Here is a 20,825-nt window from a genome sequence, read left to right as displayed (position 1 = left end):
CGGTGAAGTTCTCATCTGCGTCCCATTCTGCCGTGGGCTGTCACTTTGCCTGTTTCTTTTTATCTCCCTCTTCTGCCTGCATGCCCCAGGCACCTTCGCTTGTTGGCAACAAGGGATCAGGAGAGACACAACCCTGGTGGCGTGCTTGCAGGAGACTCTGGGCAAGCCGTGACCGAGGTGGGGCCTCCTCAGAGTCACCTGAACGACTCAGATGCAGAATTCCCTGTGACCCGCATGGGATGGTGACCCAAAGGCCACCTGGGCACACTGAAAACGTCTCCCTGTAGATAGTGTCACCTTGGGGATAATTCTTTACAAGCCCACCCAGAAATAAGGTGCTTAAGGTGGTGCCCAGGACATCCTCATGCTGTACACATGCAGCTCTCGGGATGCAATAAATATATTGATCTGTGGAACTGCTCACACAGCTAAAAGCTGTGACACTTCTGTTCCCTGTGGCTTCCTCCGTTCCTTGTACTCCCATCAGCAAGGGCGATGAGCAATGTCTGCCTTTTGCTTTGTTCTAGGTGAAGATACGCACACAAGCCTTCATGGAGCCGCTGAAGATGTCAACATTAGGCTGGACAGAAACTCCTTGGCAGTTGGGAAGACCTACATCACGCTGTCAAATCACAGATGTGTGGTCATCCACAACCGGAGTAAAATCATAGCCCACTTCCAGTGGAAGGCTTTTCTTACTCAAGAGGAGGAGGATCAGGAGAAGCTGAGGTTCGTTGGAAAGATTCCTTTCAGTAAGACACACTGCCCAGGGGTGAAACTACCATACGGCCTCAGAGGGATGTTGGTGCTTTTTTGGATGGTGTAGGAGAAATAAAGCATCCACCGCATCTGGGTCTGTGTCCCTGGGCTTCAGGGTAATGGAGCTCGGTGCTTCCCATTCTGGTTCCATCCATGTTCCAGCTGATGTTTTGGGGAGGAAAGGTTGATTGCAATGGCTGCATTTCCTCGGAGAGCAAATTCCCGTCTGTGGGAGCCCTAAATCAGTGAGGCCTGGTCCCTGGGCTGGCAGGGGGTCTGTGAGGCTGAGGAAAGTGTCGGCACTCCTTACCTGGGACGGCGTTGAGCAGTAGCACCTAACAGCTGCAGGCAGCGTACCTGCTGTGATATTCACTGCAGTTTCTTCCCCTCCAGCTCTGGTAGGACAGCAACCTCCTTCAGCCTGCTTTTGCAGTAGTGCGCAGGGCAGGGTGCTTTGCTGGCCCCGAACGTTGAGGCCATCCGGCTGTAGGATGCTGAATTGCCTCGCGCTGTCCCGGCTTCCAGCACAACGAGGTATCCCTGCCCCTTCTCCGGGGCTGGGGAGAGTTTGGAGGTGGAGGGTTCTGCGGGGAAGTCAGGGACAGGACTTGGAAGTGCCTTTGGGCGTCAGCACCTGTGTCTTCACGGTGCTGAGAGGTGGGGCAGGCTCTCCAGAGGGTGTCTCTGAAGCTTTGAAATTCCGTTTGGGGCAGCAAGGAAACGCTTCTGGCCCAGGGGGAGGCACTGGAAACGACACTTCAAAGCTGGGGTGATTTAGGGAGTCCTTGTGTGACTTTTCAGAGTTGGACGGCTGTAGGTATATAGGAGTTAGTCTGAACCCAGAGCTGATCAGGAAACTGCCTTCAACTGGAGCACTTTTTAAGGGCTTCTGAGCAAATAAAGTTCAATGTAATTAGGTCAGAAATGCCTTGAAGGCCAAACCTAGTTTCCCACTGTTCTCTGTTTTTAATTGCACAGTGTGTGACTTTGGTGCAAGCGCAGTGTGCTAAAGGAAAAAATCTCATGACCTTCTCTTAGTACTTCCCTGTGCCATTCTTTTCGCATCTCTCCCCAGCTGCCCGTCTCAGACAGGACCCTGAGTGATCCTCTGTCCCCTCAGAAGCAACCAGCTTTCGCCAGAGTTAACGTGTTTCCCCAATTTTTTTGCAGTGACGCTTGATCTCATGCCAGCCTGTGTTCTTTACTGTGACCAGGGCGCTTTGTTCTTCCTTACTTGCAGTCTTAGGGGTGGTCATGGCTCCGAGGCCACTGTGCTGCTGTCGGAGCAGCTTTTGAGATCTTTTGAGAGCAGAGAGGACTTTGACAATGGGAGGAGGCAGTGCAGCAGCCTGTGCTTTGCTGTCACCCAGAAAGACCTGGCTCGTCACAAGGTCTACCCAGGGGCTTGCTCTGTCTCCCTCCTGCAGGACTTTCTGGGATGTAGTGGTGGAATTCTTGTCCGTTGCTGAAGGCTGAGTTGAGGGTTGCTCATGTCGGTGGCTGGAAGCCCTCCTCATGCACAGCGCTGTAGGTCAGCCATGGAGAAACATTTCCCACGACACTCCACTGGGAGCGAGCCAAAGAAAGTATTTTTGGCACCGGTGACAGCATCTGCCCGAGGCTCTGTCTGTGTGCCGCTAGGAACGTCCGTGACTGTGTTTCCTTGCTGATTGTATTGGAATTCAGCTGGGTGGTGACTGCTGTCCTGTTTATAGCGTGTTGCCTCGATTTTCTGTGTACGGAGCCTTCCCCTCACCCCCCTCGAGTAGTCACCTGCTGGTTCTTGGTGGCCAGGGGACTGGAGCGTGAAGGGGGCACATCCACGTGCCAGCTGGGAAGCAAGTGCTCTGCAGCAGTGCTCCCTCCTCACCTCTCGGTTGTGAGCTTTCAACGCTGCAGTGATCGCTGCTACAACTACCAAGTAAGGCAGAGGTGACCTGTGTCAAAGCTCTGTGGAGAAGGCCCAAAAGAGGAAAAAGGTGAAGTGGTTCAAGGCTGGATGTAGGGGTTTGGATTCAGAGGTGCTGGTGCTGACTTCTTTATTGGCTAATGCTGATGCCAAAACGGCACAGAGTAACAGCTCGGAGACTAATTTTGTCTTTTATTTATTTCGTGCAACACTGGGGAGCTACCGATTCGCACCGGACAAACCAGCTCCGAAGTTTTCAGTGAAAAGTCGGGTAATTTATACAGGTTTTGTGAGAGGTTACAACATCTTTACATACATATTCATTTGATTTCGACATCTAATCATTCTATTCATAATAGGTGGGATCTAGGTGGAGTAAACCTTTCAACTTTCTTTGTTCAATGATCTTCTGACTCATGGTTTTCCTTTAACATCCTCAATGGAACCTTTCCTAATTATTCAGAGTACACGCCTTTACCTTTTCTAATCATTCAGAGCACATTCCTCTACTTGAACGTGGTCAGTGGGAGGGAATAGGCCCTGCCATCTCTCTCTTACCTCAACACAAAGAGAGCATCACCCAGAGCACAGTACCAAACACATCCTGACGAATCTTTTTAAGACCTTGCTCTGTTTCAATGCCAGGCAAGGCTCTCAGGGCCTCTGGCTTCATGCACCTAAACCCGTTAATTTCACTCAAGTGATGCGATGCCCGAATGCATTAGTTTGCTTTGCAAGTGCTCTGGGATCCTCTGCTGGATGGCAGTGTAGGCAACGGAGCAGCCAGTTCGCTTATCCCTGCCGGTGCAAAAGGGAAGATAAACAAGTGATGCTGGTAACCTGCAGCTGAAGCCCGGCTGCTTCTCCGCTTCCCAGTGAAGCACTGCAGTGTGTGCTCCTTCATCTCCATCCGTCTCCCCCGAGCACCTCTATGGGCGGCAAAGCCATCTGAGGGTGTTGGTGGGGTTGTGCATTAGTCGTGGCAGTAGCTTTGAGCCAGGAGGCTCTCCTGAGGGCTGCTAGCTTTCAAACCCCTCTTCTTAGCTTGTGAGTGTGGCGTAAAAGTGCCTGCCATGCCAGTGCAGGAGTGATAACCTGATCTGCTTGGGACCCCGTGGCTTGGGGTCAGCCCCTCGCTGAGCTGCTGCTGCTGTTCCTCCCCCAGTGCGTTGCTGCTCCTGCGCTTACATGACAGTCTCTGCAAATATGTTGTTTATTAAATGATCTGCTTGGTTTGTCTCTCCCCACGGCTGCAGGCGCTGTCGCAGGCTGCAGAAGCAGGAGGAGAATGAGAGGAATTCTTTTCTCAAGCAGCGCGCGGTGGACCCCACGCTCCAAGAGCGCCTTGCCCTTCTCTCCCGTGCCTTCCAGAACCAGAGGGCAAAGGTGCAGGAAGACTCTATGCTTTTCTCTGATGATATTTTTGCCATTGAGCCAGTGGTAAGTGATAGCTGAGAACCTCCCTTCCTCCTCCTCCTCTTCCTCCTCTTCCTTCTCCCTGAATGAGGTCGCTTGGCAGATCCCCGCATCAGTGTCTTGATGTGCCTAGAGGGAGACGTGAGGTTTCTAGTGAGGCTGGGAGAGATTGTTGCAAAAAGCATTTCTAAACTGCGAGCTCCGGGCAGGCGTTGAGAGCCTGCCTAAAGCTGAGCTCTGCTGCAAGGGCTGTAAATTAAGGGCACTTCCTAAGTGTCCTGACAGTGTTCCGAGGTATCGATGGTTATATATAAGGGCACTCCTTACACGTAGTGTGTGGGGATTAACCATGAGTATTAGTTCACATACTGAAGAATGAAAAGGTCCTCTATGGAAAGGAGGGCAAGTTCAGCCCAAGTTTAATTGCGGCAAGACCAATCCCTTCATATAATCTGGACTTAGACCGTGCCTGAATCTCCCTCCCAGTGTCGTCTGTGAGCCTGCACGCAAGGCTGGCGGGTTTAAACGGACTTTTTTGAGTTCTATTGCACGCTTAGAGAAAAGTTTTTGCTTTTGTATTTATGCAAACAAAACCTCATGTCCTTCAATTAACTAGAGCCCTGATTCTGAATATTTGCATGGTCTGAGATGATGAATGCCTGCTGTCTGAGCAGTGTAAAATCCCTTCTCATCTTGGAGCAAACCCTAGAATAATCTTAGCCTCTTCTTTCTTGTAAAATAGGGGAAACTATTGTTTTGTTATTTATTTTTAAGGAAGGGGATCATGTTCTCTTCTTGGTTGCTCCTATAGCCCGTACAAGGCTGAGAGCCCCCCATGTCAGCACAGCTGCAGTTTCACACCGCCGCAGCTGAGAGCAGTGTGATGTGACCAAGAGCCTGTGTCGGAGCAGCAGGGCTGTAGCAGGGAGTGGGAGCTGATCAGCTGAACATGAAGAGCATCCTGCAGTGTGTCAGCCGGTTTTGGAGCATGTCCCAGGGCTCCTGCTCCAGTACAGCCGACTATAGCTCCATAACGAGCTTAACCTGCTCTTGGGCTCCTGAAGTGCATTAGGGTGAGGTCCAGCAGCCTGGCTGCCCACTGAGTCCTGGTGCCCCGTGTAGCGCTGTACGGAGCCAGAGTGTAGCCTGGCCTCAAGTCTTGAGTGGAAACCTTTCCTAAATGGCTGTGTTGATGTTACAGTTTGCTCTAGGACTGAGCGTAAGTGGGCTACTGCAGGAGCCTCTCCCCTTCTGTCCTGTCCAGCATTATCAATCTTCTGATTCCCATTAATTCCATGATCTGTGGAACAATGAGTTTCACATTCAGAGTTTCGCTGGTGTCTGTCTTCCCCCCCCGGCATATGGGTGTCTTCACATCAAATGTTAGTATTTTTTCCTCTTTATCAAGTGTAAAATCTAAGAATGCACTGCCGCCGACTTCCACAACCTTCTCCCCGGTGACAGCCCCGTAACTTTTAGCTTGGGCAGGCCCCTTCTGGCAGCGCCGTGTAAATCTGCTGGAGGGGCCCCGCCAGAGCCTGGACTTTGCTGCCTCGGACCTTCTGGCCAAAAGCGGCTGCTGCTCTTCCCACCTATCACCCTGGGAGCACCCTACAGAAAGAATCAAACCCTTGGAAGAAGCGGCTGGAGGTTCCCAGAGGTTAGGAGGCCGCTGGAGGGACGATAGCCTTGGAAAGGCTCTCTGGGCAGGGTGGCTTTGCAGGGTTTGTGCAGCAGCTTTGCTGTGTAAGCGGGCCGGTAGCTGCCAGGTGTTGCTCTCTGTGGAAGCTGCAGCGGGTTATTTCAGCCTGTATGGGGTTAACTTGTGGATGAAAATAGTAACAAAAAAGGAGGCAGTGATTTTGGAATTAGCATGTGAGCATGAACATTCTGAGCAGCCATCCAAGCCTGTGGGAGACAAGCTGTTGTGTAAGTCTGGCTTTCTGAGCGTGTCTCCGATTTGATTTATCGGAGATGTCGGCTGTATTTCTGTCACAGATGTGCTGGCCTTGGAGTTCCTCGAATCCCAAAGTCAGCTAAACTCACTCAGCTGGAAAAGCGCGCTGTTGTTAGCAGATACATATTCACCAGGCCAACGGTTCTTTTTAATTTTCTTCCTTTCCTGCTTAGCTTCGTTTTTGCTTATGAATTGTGTTACGCTTGCTTCCGTTAACGGGAGATGTATTGCCTCTGTCAGCCTCTGAGTAATAACCAAACTGCCCCGAAGCATCCACAAGGCCAATATATCTGATGGCAGCACATAAAATAGACCAGTGAGTACCACTGACTTGTGATCCAGCAGAAACGAGCAGCAAAAGAGTACTTTGTTAGATAGTTGACCTGAAAGACTGATACTGCTGCCTTAGGCTGCCAGAAGCTTGTTTTCTGGCCCCAGTGGAAGGAGAGATTTGGTTTGAAGGCTCAGGATGTGCTCTCCTTCCCCGCTTGGTGCCCCTCTAAGATGAAGACCTCAAGCATCGTCACTACTCTCAGCATTTCATTAACGTCCTTCCTCAGCACAGCAGCAGCGATGGTTTGTGTGGCGGGTGGTGCTGGTAAGCCTGGCAAGGCACAGTTTGTCACGCAGGAGCCGAGCGAGGGCTGTCAGCAGCTCTCTGGGCAGAGGACCCCAGCAGCTGGAGGATCTAAGGGCACCACTGGGCAGCTCAGCCCACACAGCGCCCTTTAAGGAGGAGCGCAGAACGCCGGTGAGCCGGGGTGTGTGTTCAGCTACAGCTGTCAGGCTGGAAGCAAATGCAAGCAGCTGCCTAATGCACACCCCACCCCCCGCCCCCCCAGGGACTGCCTGCCCAGGGTGAGACCACTGAATTCAGTCTGTTAAACATACAGCGAGCAGCTGGGTGAGGAGCGCTGGTGAGTTATTAGACTCTAATTAGCCAAGCCAGGGAAATCCATCATCTGAGTGTTTCTTCTCAGTGGCTCGGCTTAGGCAAGCTCCAGGTGTCGTAGCAGAGCTTATGTTGTTTGGAGCAGCACCCCAAAGGCTTTTATTCCTGTAAATTCAAGATTACTCTCTGGACGCTTTTGAGTCTGTGCAGCATCCCAGCAGGACCCGAGGGATCTGCTGTCTCGTACGCTGACTGTGGGTTGCAGGCTGGTGTCCCCAGTTTGCTTCCTCAAGCGAGTGTGTTATCGTATAGTAATGCTTCATCTTCCTCCAGTTGCTTGCTGGGTAGAAACACAAAGTCCATTTGATCTGGCAAAGTGTTTTCTCTAGGTTTTGAGAAAAATCCAGGTGACTTTATTGTTTCTTCTGTGTTCTTACGCTTGGTTTGTTGGAGTTGGAAACAGTTCTTTCTACCTGTTCTTCCCTCTGAGCAGGCTGTGCATTAGGGAATCATTGTAGGTGCAGCCCAGTAACTCAGCATGTCATAGCTCTTTAATTTTTGTGGGGGCTGGCCTCTGAGCTCTATGTGCTAAGTTGATGGGAAGTATTATAGTTGTTTAATATTTATGCTGCGGCAGTGCTGGAGGCTCCAGTCAGTTCAAGATTCTTCTGGACAAAGTACGGAGAATACCCAGCAGCAAGCAGAATCAAGCTTTGTGCATAGAAAAATAACTGTTCTTTTTGTGGTCTTCCTTATTTTTTTCATTGCTTTAAAATATTATTACGGTTGTCAGAGACGCATATATTTATGCCAACAAATGGATGAGGAAGCATTTGTAGTGCTGGGGACGGAGGGGAATGTCAGTGGTGCCTTTGTTGAAACCGGTCGCAAGAAGCAAGAGCCTTTAGAAGCCAGGGATGTCTCTGAAAACACATGACGAGGCTCCCTGGGACTGAGCACCAGTGCCAGGACTCTGAGAGAGGGGGAGAGAATGAAGACCCTGAGGAAGCAGCGGTTGCGCACACACTGGTACCATGGGCCGGACTTAAATCCCGGAGCAAGAGCCTGGCAAGGAAAAGAGCTTGCTGGTTGCAGTAGGTGTGGAGCTGTAAGCAAATGCCATCTCTTCTTGTTTGAGCCTGTGTTCAGGGAAACAGGGATGTACGCACCTTGCAGAGAGAACCGGGCTGCATGTGACTCTCAGCTCCCTTCTCAGGTCATCCATCAGCTGGAGGAGCCTGCAAGCTGGCTCAGTGCTGGCGGCACAGGGCAGGAGGAACCTGGTCTTCACTGCTCCCCAGGCAGGAGGGCTTGTTCTACTTGGTGCCGAGTGCCCTGACTCACCAGAATCCATTAAAGAGTTACATGCACGTACAGGTTGAGGGTATAAGAGGCAGCACGTTTGTAACGAAGAGTGGAAAAATCCCTTTGACTTGCTGACTCTCTTCTGATCTGGGTAAAACATTCCCATGGCCATAGGGAGACAGGGATGCAAGGGAAGGGTTGGAGGAAAAAGGTGCCTTGTGCTTAGATCAGCTGGTACTTCTGAAGAAATGCTTGATTTGCTGAAGCCAGCCAGTTGGGTTCCTTTATTAGAACCCTAATTAAGGAAAAAAAAAAGCCTTTACCAGGTGCTAGTAAAGGTAAGGGACTGACATTTTTTGCAGCTGCTTCCAAAGTCTTACAAACCTGGATAAGTGCTGTTTGCTTCTTGCTCTTCATTGATGCTCTAAATAAAGGCTTACAGGGCTGTGGTTGCAAACAAGAAATGTAGTGTTTGAGGATAAATGGTTTGTTGTCTGCTTCTGTTTTAGGAGGGAGATGTCTGGCCAAATTCTTCAATTGAAATTAAGGTGATCTTCAAACCCCGAGAAGCCCGAGTCTATCAACAAACAGTCTACTGCGACATCTCAGGTACGGCTCCTTTCTCCTCCTCCTGCCACCCACCGCAAAGGCAGGGCACAAATACTCTTCCAGCCCGCTTGGTCCCCGTGGACTTGCTAGGAAGGGCAGCGCCGGCACCTTCCTGCTGTCCCTGTGGCTTCCAGCTGGTCTGTGCAGAGCCAGGGCTTGGGATGCCTGGCTCTGACCACTGATGGCTCTAGAGCAGCCAAAGCAGCGAGGGGATAAGCTTTCCTACCAGGCATTTGCTCTGCTGCAAGGTGTTTGTAAAGGCCAGAGAGCTGCGCCGCAGAAGAGCTTTGGTGGACGAGCACTAAGCCCCTGTAGACCTGCAAGCTGAGCCTTGGATCCATGGATGCACTGCCAGGCTCCTGAGGCGGTAGGAGCTGAGTGAATCGTGCTCCCTGCCCCTGGGTCACCTCCCGCTCTCCAGGCGCTGCCAGACCGTAGGTGGCTGAGCCCCGCTGAGCGCAGGGTGTCTGTGAAAGTACCAGGCGTGTGCCGCTCTCCCTGCGTGGGACCAGTCACCTCGTGGCTCCAAGTCCATGCTGCATCTGCGTAGTGTTGTACAGGGCTCGCTGCCCTCAGCAGGGTGAGCTCCCTGCCCAGGAAGCACGGGGCGAGCAGTCTGCTAGACAAGCTTTATGCTCCTCCTGGCTGACAGAAGTGCTGTCACGTCTTTTGCTGGCAGCGGTTATCACTGACCCACCGAGTTACGCTGCCTTTGCCCTTACAGAGGTGATGGCTTTGCTGTGCTGGCACGGGGCAGGGAATGCTTGCAGCAAGCTCCGTGGTTCAGGTTACCTTGTCCTTCCTCTCCGTCTGTGTGGTGCTGCTTGAGGTGGTTTTCAAGAGCGGGAGGTCCCTGTCAGGTTTCCATCCAGGGAAATGATTTTCCCCATCTAAGAGGAAGGAGGTGCGAGGCCCGTGGTCCCCAGCAGCCAGGCTCCCATTCTGGAGGGTGCTGAGATCACTAACCCAGCTGCTTTGATCCCTTCCTTACTGCTCCAAGCTGGCGGATGCAAAGGCCAGGAAACAGCTTTTTATTGATACGGTAACTGCGCAGGGTTCCGCAGGCTGCTGGGGTGCGGCTGTCAGCCGGCTGCTGGGCCGTGCTTGGGCTCTTCCTTCTCAGCTCCTGTGCGGTCGTCTCTGATGGCAGCGATACAGACAGCAGGTTTTTATCTTTGGTTCTGTTTTGTGAGCTTTGTGCCTTCACTGAACGGCTTTCAAAGCTTGTCTAAGTGCATGGGAAGGAATTCCGAAATCGTCTTTTATGCGCAGCATATCTTCTTCAGGGTGCAAAGTGATTGCTAAGTTATAAAGCAGCCCAAGGACTCGGTTAAAAATGAGAAGCCAGCCCCAAAGTATATCTTCTGAGGGAAGAGAGGGGTCCTGTATCTTCTCGCAGAGCACCTAGTGCTGGTGCCACCCAGCCCGGAGTCAGGGACTGACTCCGAGGCTGCCTGGAAAATCCAGGCGAACAGAAGGAATTCCGTCCTGACATGGCGATCTCTCCCCAGGCCGTGAGACCAGGCTGCCCCTGCGCATCAAAGGGAGCGGCATAGGGCCCCAGCTGCGCTTCAGCTTTGACCAGCTGGACATCGGGAAGGTTTTTGTTGGATCAGCCCAGAGCTATGAGGTGAGCAGTGGGGTTTTCCGGGGTTGGGGTGGATCCTGATGGCTCCTGGGGCAGCGGTGAGCTTTGTGGGCCTGTGGGATTTCTGGCAACGCCGGCAGTTGTGAGCACGGAATATTTGACGTGAGTGAAATGTGGGAGGTTTTACGGAATCTGGATAGTTTTGATGGGGTCTGAAGGGTGTGTCTGTTGTTCCCAAAGCCCCAGTCGCTGCTTTTTGGCAACCTCCCTTTGAGACCAGCTGGGAGGCTTCGTGCAGAAAAACCAGCCCTTGACACATGAAAGCAACACCGGGTCAAAAAGGTCGGGATCCAGAGGCTTTTGTTTCAGCCCTAGAGTCACTGCACCTTTGTACCCTGGCGGTTAAAAAGCAGCTGGAACAAACGTGTTGTGTTCCAACTCGAGTCCGTTGCAAACACCTTTCAGTGAAGTGCATCCTGCTGGTCCCTGGCGCCGGAGGGAAGCCGGCCAGGCTCCCCGCGCAGAGCTGCCCGCGCAGGCACCGGGAGCGCTGTCCCTGCTGAGCAGCCTCCTGCCACCCTTCAGACCTGGTGCCCCTCTGGCTCTATGAACAGAGCAGAGCAGTTCTGGAAATGAAGCAGAGGAGCTTTCCCTCCCCCCACCCATGGTGGCAAGTTTTCTGTCAAAAAAAAAAAAAAAAAAAAAAAACACAAAAAAACCCCCACCCAAACCCCCCCAAAAAAACCCCAAAAAACAAACCCCCCAAACCCCAAAAATCTAACCCCCCCAAAAAAATACAGCAACTGAAAGAGGTAGAAAATGAGGCAATACGTCGTGCCAGACACTTTCAAAAGCTTGACTGTGGCAGGGAAGGACATGTTAAGGGGTTTTCTTTCCAAAATATTGTGCGCTCTATGCATTTTTAATGCTGATACTTTATGGAGGAGTCTATTTATATAAATTATTTTTTTTTTCATTACTTGAGAAAATGTGAATAAGTAGATGATACTTTAGGTGCTGTATGGAGCAGCCAGACTGGAGGTAAACCTCAGCATAGGATCCCTAAGTGCAATTTGTAACTAAGGTGTAAAACACATGAGCAGTTTTCCAGTTACCAGTGCAGAGTTGGAATAGGTGAATGTTTTCAACAGCAGCTGCAAAACTGGAAAATAAGGGCTGTATGTCTGCTTCTGTCTCAGTTTTTCTGACAGGTTTTGTGGGGACAGAAATTAGGGAAAAAACCTCCAGATCAGGTAGTTGGGAGCGCAGAAATGGCAGGATGTCACCTGCAGCCATCGGAAACTGTAGAGCTTTGCTTTTGGGTAGGTCTGGTGACCAGCAGCGTGCTGGTACTCACAGGCAGGTGTGGGCGCTCCTTGCTGAACGTGAAGAGAGCTGAATCTCACCAAGCGCCGCAGGATTGCGTCGCTTGTTGGAACAGTAAATAATGGTAAATTAGCAGATGATGGCTGCGAATATTTGTGAAAGAGAAATTCTTTAGACTAGGTGGAGCTGCCATGCACCTCACTCTTGCCCTTTCTTGACGTGTCTGGTTGAGCAAAGACAGAGAGACTCTCAGATGAAAGAAAAGAATAAAATGAGCCTCACTGACGTACCCTAGCAGAGCCGGGGAGTGCTGCTGAAGCTGGTTATAGGGCTGTCCCGAGGTATTTTCCACATCAGATGAGCTTGTTGGCGGCAATGGGAGCTGAATGTGTTTTGCCCTTGGCGGGACTGGGCTCGTCTGGAGCAGAAGCAGTGAGGTGGCGATGCGCTAGTAATGCTGCGACCGCCCTTTGCTGCTCTTTGGGGCAGGTCTGCATCGCCTTGGTGATGCTGAGCACGTCCTCTGCACTGCAAGGCCCAGTGGACTGCTCTGTGTCAGTGGAATAAACCCAGGGTGACTCCGTTTCTGTGAAGTTATCGCTGTTCTGCATGCAAAAGCCCAAAGGAAGAACCTGTCCCGTTGCGTGTTCTTTAGCTTCAGCCAAGCAGCAACACACAGTATCTTCTGCCCTTTTATAGATGTCTAATTAGAGAAGAAATCAGCCTTCTGTAAGGAAGGAAGATTCCTCATGTATTTCCATTTTGATTTCTTGCTGCTGCAGGCGATCCTGTTTAACAAAGGAGTCATCGATGCCCCCTTCAGCTTGGTTCCTCCAGCAACGGCTCTGGGCTCCTGCTTCTCCTTCCACCCCCAGGAGGGCATCATTTCACCAGATGGCCTCCAAATCCTCCGGATCTCCTTCAGTTCCACCATCCTGGGGCCATTCACAGAAGAATTCCGGTTCAGTGTGGGTGGATCCCCTGAGCCTGTGACCTTGACTGTCAGGTGAGGAGGGTTCTAGGAGCCTGGTGGGCACATCTGTAGCCATCTCTGGGTAATCATCTCCCACCTACCTCATTTGGTGATGGAGCAGAGAAAAAAGTGTTGTCTAATGTCTTAGTCGAGCACGAGGGTGACGGGTTGGTTTGAAACCCACTGTGGTGCTGAGACCAGCTTTTATCTGTCCCGGTGGTAACAAAAGCTGAATGCTTTGCAGTTCTTTTTAACCAAGCCAGTTCCTCCTCTGCCTTTGTCCTTACAGGGGCTGTGTCATTGGACCGACTCTCCATTTCAATGTACCTTCCCTCCACTTCGGCGATGTCTCCTTTGGTGAGTGTGCCCTGGGCTTGGACCGCAGGTCGGGAGGTCTGTGCCTTACTGAAATGAAGCACTTGAAGAGCGTCTGTCGCTTGTGTTCCTCCACAGCAGCCTTCAGGGTGTTAAAAGCAGGGCTGCCGCTTGCTCAGGTGGTGTTTTGCTGTTGTGAGAGCAAACAGGGCCAAAGGAATAGCAAGCCAGTATTTTTCTGGTGCCCTCAGAGCCTGCTCAGCCCCAGCCCGCCAATCCTTGGCGGCAGAATGATGGTGAAAGCCCTTGTCCCAGAAGGGCCCGGGGGTTGGGGCTGAAGGAGAAGGGCATTTGAGCCACACGCTAGCCTGTGGCTGCTCGGGGCGAATGCTTACCCCACTTGACCTTTAGTGTGAGATGTTGATTTGTGCCGTGAGGGCTCCTCGTTATCACCTGCCCGGTAATAAGCCCAGGCAGTAGCTCTGCGTTGGGCACTGATGTCCCCAGAGATGTGGGCTCCTTCTCCTTCCCCAGCTGAAGCGCTGACGGAGCGGGTGGCTGAGCCCCAGTGTCTCCATTGAAATGCAGATTCTGATTCTCCATCTCGAGTCTCACAAAAGGCTTTTTACTGAGACGATCTAAAGCTTAAATGTGAAATCAATTGTGGATTGATTGAAGGGCCGTTATCATTCTGCGCCCTGGATGCCTCTGTGTTTTCATGATGTTTGTGGGCTTTTTAAGTAAGCTCATTACCTTCCCCGAGCCACTTCCCCCTCTCCCTGCGTCACCACTCTGCCACTGCTGTGTTTCCTTTTGAATAAATAAACCCACAAGAAACGCACTGGGCAGGAATACGGTTGTGTAATAGGAGGTTCATCCTACTTAATCTGATTTCGTTAACAAGGCCTTTTCAGCTGAAGGCAGCTATTGTATTTTTGCTTCTTGTAACTGTGCTGCTGACTGTTGTCTGCCTCTGGCGACTTCGGTCCCATTTGGGGCTGTGCAGTCTGTGCGTGTCCTTTCTGTGCCCCCCCTGCCCCCCGGCCGGAGTAATTGCTGGCGGTGGGCAATGCTCACTGCTGATGGGCACGGGAGAAACCTCTGCTGTGCCTGCAGGTGGTTTTCCTCCCTGTCTGTATGCAAATAGCGCTTGGTAAGCAGGGCATGGGAGGTGTCTCCTTCTGGCAGAGCTGGTGTCCGCTCCAGAGCAAGCTGCGGGCTGGTGTCCTGCCTCTGCAGCACATCCCCTGCCACCCAGTGTGGTTGTATCACTGGTTTTCCATTAGGGAAAGCAAGTGTCAGAGCTAAAGTGATGTCAGGCGTTGCGGGCAGTAATCAAAGGCAGCGAGGATGTGATGTCCCCGTTTGTTAGGTAAGGCGAGACACGTTCCTGCTCGTTTCTAAGGAAGCGTCAGGTTTGCCTGCAGTGGGGTGGGCTGAGTTGTCCTGTGCTCAGTCGTGCTGTGCTCAGTCTGGCTGCCCCGAAACAGGAGCTGCCTTAAGGATCCTGCCTAGGGAAGCTGCATCAGAGTGCTGTGCATCATGTTGTAGTGCCCAATTTCGTCCTTCCTTGTTATTGAAGAGAAGCTACAGTAAGGAAAATCTGCTACTTTCATATATTGAAAACCGGGGGAATGTTCATGGAGTTAATGGGGAATTTTACAGGCTGAATTTTCAGGATAAATGGTCTGTCTGGATGCACGCTCGTCAGTGAGAAAGAGTTGGGGCTGGTTTGGGGGCAGGTGAGAGGGTTCCTCACAGTTAAGGAGAGACTTGTGCTCTTCAGCACCAGCACCGCTGCCCATTGCCCAAGGAAGCAAGCTCGGCCGTCGAGAGAAAAGGCAACTTCAGCCACAACTCGCTCCTCCCTGAGCTTCTCAGTTACCTGCCGTGCACATTGACAAGAGCTCAACTCCAAGCAGGGTTTTATCCTAACAGGAGAGTTGCAACAGGAATCACAGCGTAACTGGGGACTTAACTGATATTTGTCTCACCTTCCCAGGCTTTCCTCACACCCTGTCGTGTCGCCTCACTAACACCTCCTTGGTGCCTGTGACTTTCAACCTTCGCATTCCTGGCGATGGCTCGGGACAGCGCAGCGTCACCAGTTTTGCTCAGATTTCAGACAACGCTTGCCTGTCCTGGAGGAAGGGAGCCCAACATCACGTCAAGCCAATGGAATTTACCATAATGCCTTGCAAAGGCATCATCCGCTCCCAAGGAGCCCTGGATATCCAGGTATGGGATGAGCCCGGCCATACGTGCTTCAACAGGTGGAGCTGCAGCGTCAGTGACGCGCGCGAGGGCTGCAGCGCTGCTGGCTTTGGGCATAACCAAGTAAGAGATGGGCTTTTGTTAGCTGAGGGACTCTGGGATGGAGCAGCGTTTTGTTTCCAGAGTCGTAAGCCAAGGATCACGTATCGTGTGGTCAAGCACAGAAGCCGTGCGTGTGTTTCTGAGCTGCTTAGAGCGATTTGTTTGATTTGAAGGGGGCCGAGGAAGGGTGAGGACGGAAGGTGGCTGTTGAAAAGAGAGATGCCATTGCATAAAGCAGTTTGCTTTTCTTCCCGGTCTTATTTTTCCTCTCCTGTTGAGCAGGATGAGTTGCATTCACTGCAGCGGGGGCTGAGAAAGCTCCAGCAGCCATGAACAAACTGCACAGCTTTTGCTGGGCCACGTTTTGCCCTCAGCTTCCCACTGTAAAGCTGAACTCATTCTGGGAAAGTCAACAGATCTCCCCTGGGTTCCCGCTATTGTAGTTGGGATGAAAAATTGGTCCCTTAATACAGTGGTGAGTAGACCATGAGTTGTGCTTTGATTTAGCTTACACGTGCCCTGGTGTGCAAGGTGTATTTCACAGGTGGGGTTTGTCAGCAGAGTTTTGTTCCTGGGAAAGGCAGTGGTCCACACGTGGAGCAGCAGCAGAACCAAGGCAAAACGCTCCCTTTCCTTAGCGTGGAAGGAGAAGTGCAGGACACCACGCGTGCGTGGCTGATGGCTTCTGGGAGTGCTGAAGTATTTGACGCTGCTCTTCTCCTCTACCAGGTCACCCTGTGTTCCAACACGGTGAGGCAATACGAGCTGGCGCTGGTGCTGGACGTGGATGGTGTTGGCCAGGAGGTGTTGGCGCTGCCTCTCACAGCCAGGTACCGGTGCTTTCCTTGCAGCTGGCCACCTTTCCCCGCGTAGCCAGGCCCAGCACGCTGCCTGGCGTGTGGTGTGCTGGCTGCCGCCCCAAAGGAGAAATGGTGCTTCATGAGCTGGTTCTGCCCAGCTCACTGTGAGCACAGCCGTGCTTTGCCAGCGGCCGTGTTGAGAAGCACCTGTGCTCAGTGCTCAGGGCTGTGCCTTTCTTGTTCTGTTTTGAAGGCAACAGTGCTTATATTCCTTGTTGGCCTGTCGTCTGGGACTTGAGGAGTAACGAATCTGCAAAGGGCTGCCCCTGCTTCTCCCTGCAAGCGGTGGGCTTGTGCTGGGTTGGCCCAAAATGCAGCATTTGTTTGGAAGGCAGCGAGCAGCCTGCTGAAAGCTGGGGTCTGGCTCAGTTAGTGAAGGCGTGTGCAAATGGGAAAGGGGCTTATGGCAGGACTGGTGGGGGGAAACTAAAGGGGAAACTCGTCCTTGGTGTGGCAGGTGAGCTCAGCTTTCTCTGGTTCTCTTGAGCATGAACATTCCCAGACTTAAGCCAAAAGCTGCTCTTGCTGCAGCCACGCTCAATGGCGTTGCGCCGCAGCGGGTGCCAGTTTAATGACAAGAGGGACGCAGTTCGCTGGTGCTGTTCCCTCTCCCAGGCGGTCAGCCAGGCGGTGCCTGGGCTGCAATTTTGTAAAACGAGTGGGAATGGGAAGAGTCAGTGTGTGGGCTGGTGGGTGGAGGACCCAGGCAGCTGCAGGAGCTGGGAGAGGCTGGTCACCCAGTGCGAGAGGCAGGCGGTGCTGGTGCCCTCCATCGCGGGGGCAAGCGGCTGAGGTTTCAGGCAGGGCGAGAGCGGTACGGGAGAGGAGGGAGTTGCTTTTACTGAGATGCTGGAGTCTTGTTTTCCTTGAGCTTTGGGGAGCGCTGATCCTCAGCGGGAAGGCTCCCGCAGAGCTCGTGCCTTGCTGGGACTGTGGGAGGGTCCTTGCCGGCCTCCCGGGGCAAAGGAGGGGCAAAGCTTGATGAGAGAGCACTGGGGCAGGGCACTGGGCAGCCTCTGCCACGGGAGTCTCGGGGTCTGCCCCTCCTTTACAAGAGGCTGTTGAGAAAAAAGAAGTTAGAGGTGAGTGATTGCTGTAGAGGTAGGAAATGTCTATCTGGCAGAGACAAATGCCTTGTCTCTATTTCATGCTGTTTGGGGAGTGAACAACTTCTACAGTCTCTCAGTGTCTCTAATTCCCTTTGGTCATCTCTTCACCCAGGTGTGTGGTTCCTCCGCTGCACGTGCTCAGCCCTGTTCTGAGGTTCGGACGGTGCTTTCTGAAATTCCCTTACGAGCGGACACTGACCCTTGTGAACAACAGCGATCTTCCAGGCTGCTATGCAGTCCTTCCTCAGGTTTGGCATTGCGTTCGCCTCCTGCCCTCCAACATCGTTATCGAGGGGTTTATTAGGAAAAAAAGGGGGTTTGGAGAAGACCTTGCTGTTTAGTGTTCAAACCTCAAGTTTTGCAGAGAACGGGAGGCTACCTGAATATGAACTTCAGGAGCGGTTTGAACTCTTTAGGAAGCAGTTTTGGTTCTAGTCTTTGGGGTGCTTTCATGCAGGAGAACTTTGAAGGTTGTGAAAAGCGGCTGCAAGGAGGCCACCAGCACCGGAGTGGGTGTTTGTGGGTGCAGCAGCTTTTGGACCCTGTGAGGATGCTACTTAGCCCCATATAAATCTTGCACCTTGTGTTGTGCTTTTCTGCTTTCTCCTAGGGATTTTTAAAAATGTGGGTGAATTGCTGCTGTGGTAGATGTTAAGGAGCTTGAAGTTTCCTCAGACTCTGAGGTTCTGTCACATTCTGACAATTGTTGTCTTTGATTCTGTCCCTTACAGGAGCACAAGGAGGATGCTGCTGTGTGGTACTCCAGCCCTGTGCCGTGTGGGATTATCCAGCCTCACAGCTCGGTGGAGATCCCGTTTACGCTGGAAGCCCAGGCGATAGGAAGGCAGGACACTATTGCTAGTGTCTCAGTGTTTGGGAATGAAAGTTTCCCGCTGGTGAGTGCTAGGCGAGATGCGTGCCTTTGTGTGACTCATCTTGGTGGGGCATAAAGTGTACAGGGGTTCTGCCAGGGAAAGGGAGAAGGTCATCATATGTGGCTGGTGTGGACAAGGAAAGAAGGGGTTCGTGGCATAAGTAACAGCTAATACCTAGAGAAGGGTGGTGTCCTCTTAGGTGTCTGAGATGTGTTTAATTATGGGCGTGTGAGGCGGGATAACAAGCCCAGCCTGAAACCCAGAACAATTCCTGGGTCTCTCGCTCTCCTGCATTATTAGATGAGCAGCAACTGCTGCTTCATTAGAACTTTTGTTCAGGAGCACACGGGGACATTGCTGCATGCCGCTAAAGCAAGGGCGGTGTAGGAGGCCGTGCTGAAATGATGAATTCTGTAAAGCTGGATTTAAGCTTTCATGAAAGTCAGGTCCATCCCGCCTGAGAAATATCCATCGTATCTCTTTGCCAAAAGCCCCAGCCAAAGATGCATGAGACTCCACGCTGCTTGCATCTGGAGCACAGACTGTTTTTGTTGGTTTTTTTTCCCTACCAAACTTGGGAAGGGGTGAGGTGAAGCATTCCTGGACTAAAGCCTCCTACAAGACATTGGCATTCAGGCATATACAGCAGCAACAAAGTGTAGGCAAGAGAATGTTGTATGTGGTGTCCTGGCTTCCACTGGCTGAAACAGAGAACAAATTTAGTTAATAATTTAATTTAAAAACCTTTTGAATTTAAAAGGAGATTAACTTTTGAAGCAGCTGTTTTAAAATGTCTTGTCCTCTCTCTGAGCATGGAAGGGGATATCAGAGGATTCCTGAGAACCTGAAGCTTTCTGTAATGGAAAGGAAGGCTGGCATTTTGAAAGCAAATGCAGGGATATAAACTTTTTATAAAATGAATTGAAACGATGATGCCAAATCCCCTGGATGCTACTGATCATCTCACCCCAGGCTGCTGGGGATGTGCATGTAAACCAGTCAACAGCAAGGCCAGGCAATGCAGGCTTTGCAGGGAAGTCTCACGTTTGACAAAACAGTTGCTCGCAGATAGAAGGCATGCTTCCCTGGAAGAGGAGGGTTTCTCCCCACTGGAATAGCCAGTTGTTTAACTGTCACCTGGTTTTTGAGCTGCAGGTCCCTTGAAAAGCTTTTACCCTTGGGCTAACAATTTATAAATTGAAAGTTGACCTTACTGTAATCTTTTCTATTTGGACATGAACGTGTTGATGTTTTGCCCAAAGGGCGAGCATTTCAGCTGGAGAATCATAGCTGTCCCTAAAGAAAGGACTAGATGTGCTGCATTTTCTATAGGTCTGTCTTCTGGTTGCAGTGCAGTTCCAGTAGTTCCCTGGTAGCTGACGCACCCAAAGCTTTCTGGGCTGGCAGAAGAGCTGGCTGTCTTGTTACACGTCCTGCGCTGGTGGCAGATCCTACCCGTACGGCTGCAAGTCTGACCTTGGGAATGGCTGCGTGTTCCAATAGAACTTCAAAGCTCGTTCTTGCCTTAGGCTGCGGTGCCCAGTCTCGATGCCTGGTCTTTACCACCGTTTCAGGCGGAACGTGGTACAGATCTTTCATCCAGGTCGTGCAGAGTCCCTCCACAGCTCTGTTGTCAGGTATTTTGTTTGCAGGTGACCACGTGCCAGCTCCAGTCTGGTGTGTATCATCTGCATGAAGGAGCTGGTAAATCCCAGCCCTGGCGTTACTGGTGGCAAGGCAGCCTCGTGTGCCTCGTGTGCAGGGGGTTTGGCAGCTGGCCGCTGTCAGAATAAGCGGGCACTCGAGCACAGCTGTCCGCCAGGGTCAGATGCTCTTCGTTCCTAAGTGATCAAATGTGACATGACCTACCTGTTGACAAAGCCAGCGGTGCTGGGGGGGGCGTGGGGGGGTGGCTGGTGGCTGTGTCTGTAGCTGTGGCAATACTGCCGATGGCAGAGCTGCCATCTCTTCTTGCTGCCTTCCTTTCCCTGTGCCATGTTGCCTGTAACGCTGTTGCATGGCATTTTTCTTGTCCCTTTTAAGAACCCTGTAGACAAAGGGGTTGGGGTTTTTGAAGCCCTCTCCTTGGTGGTGAGGATGCGTGGTGTTAGTACACAGGCTGACAGAAGCCAGCTCACCTGGGCATCCTCCAGATGTTGTTGCGCTCATCTCCAAAGGGCTCTGCCCTACCTTTGCTGCTGCTGTCCCGCTGTCACCAGGAAGCTGAGCTGGCTGGCGAGGCGCAGCTCTTCCCTGCAGCTCCTCCTTCCTGGGAGCTTTGGGCAGCATCGCCCAGACATGCATCGTCGTGCATGGCTTCAGTTCCTTATTTTTGAGGCCCCAGCCTTGGTAGGTGATTTTTTTTGGTGCTTAGTTGCACGCAGCAGTGCCCTGTCAAGGGATGAGCATTTCTGGATGCTGCTGCTGCTTCTGGCTGAGTTGGGCTGGTGATTCTGACAGCTGTCAATACCACTTCCTTGAGCCAGACATCATTAAAGGTTGTACACGGTGGAGGCTGGTTTCTTTTTCGGTTAAATCGTACTCTGTGCCCTCCAGTGAATCATACAGCGTCTGGTCAGCATTGGGAGTTTTATGCATTCAGATCCTGTTGAAGTG

At 51.9% G+C, this 20,825-nt stretch overlaps 1 protein-coding gene across 1 annotated transcript in view; it reads left to right on the top strand.

Moving 5' to 3' along the window:
- Positions 1-307: 307 nt before the first annotated feature.
- LOC308057773 (hydrocephalus-inducing protein homolog) overlaps positions 308-20,825 on the top strand; it is a 77,257-nt gene continuing 56,739 nt past the window's right edge. Inside the window, exons 1-10 of the mRNA XM_080411824.1 lie at positions 308-729; positions 3,925-4,108; positions 8,748-8,847; positions 10,359-10,477; positions 12,544-12,767; positions 13,024-13,091; positions 15,052-15,287; positions 16,095-16,195; positions 17,447-17,582; positions 18,066-18,230. Of these exons, the coding sequence (XP_080267950.1) occupies positions 503-729; positions 3,925-4,108; positions 8,748-8,847; positions 10,359-10,477; positions 12,544-12,767; positions 13,024-13,091; positions 15,052-15,287; positions 16,095-16,195; positions 17,447-17,582; positions 18,066-18,230 (1,560 nt within the window). The 5' untranslated portion in view covers positions 308-502. The remainder of the gene's footprint in view (positions 730-3,924; positions 4,109-8,747; positions 8,848-10,358; positions 10,478-12,543; positions 12,768-13,023; positions 13,092-15,051; positions 15,288-16,094; positions 16,196-17,446; positions 17,583-18,065; positions 18,231-20,825) is intronic.

Source organism: Falco punctatus (assembly GCF_963210335.1).
Source record: "Falco punctatus genome assembly, contig: scaffold_34, whole genome shotgun sequence".
Taxonomy (NCBI): Eukaryota; Metazoa; Chordata; class Aves; order Falconiformes; family Falconidae; genus Falco; species Falco punctatus.
The sequence above is the reverse complement of the archived record's forward strand: the minus strand, read 5'-3'. Positions and strand labels throughout refer to the sequence as shown.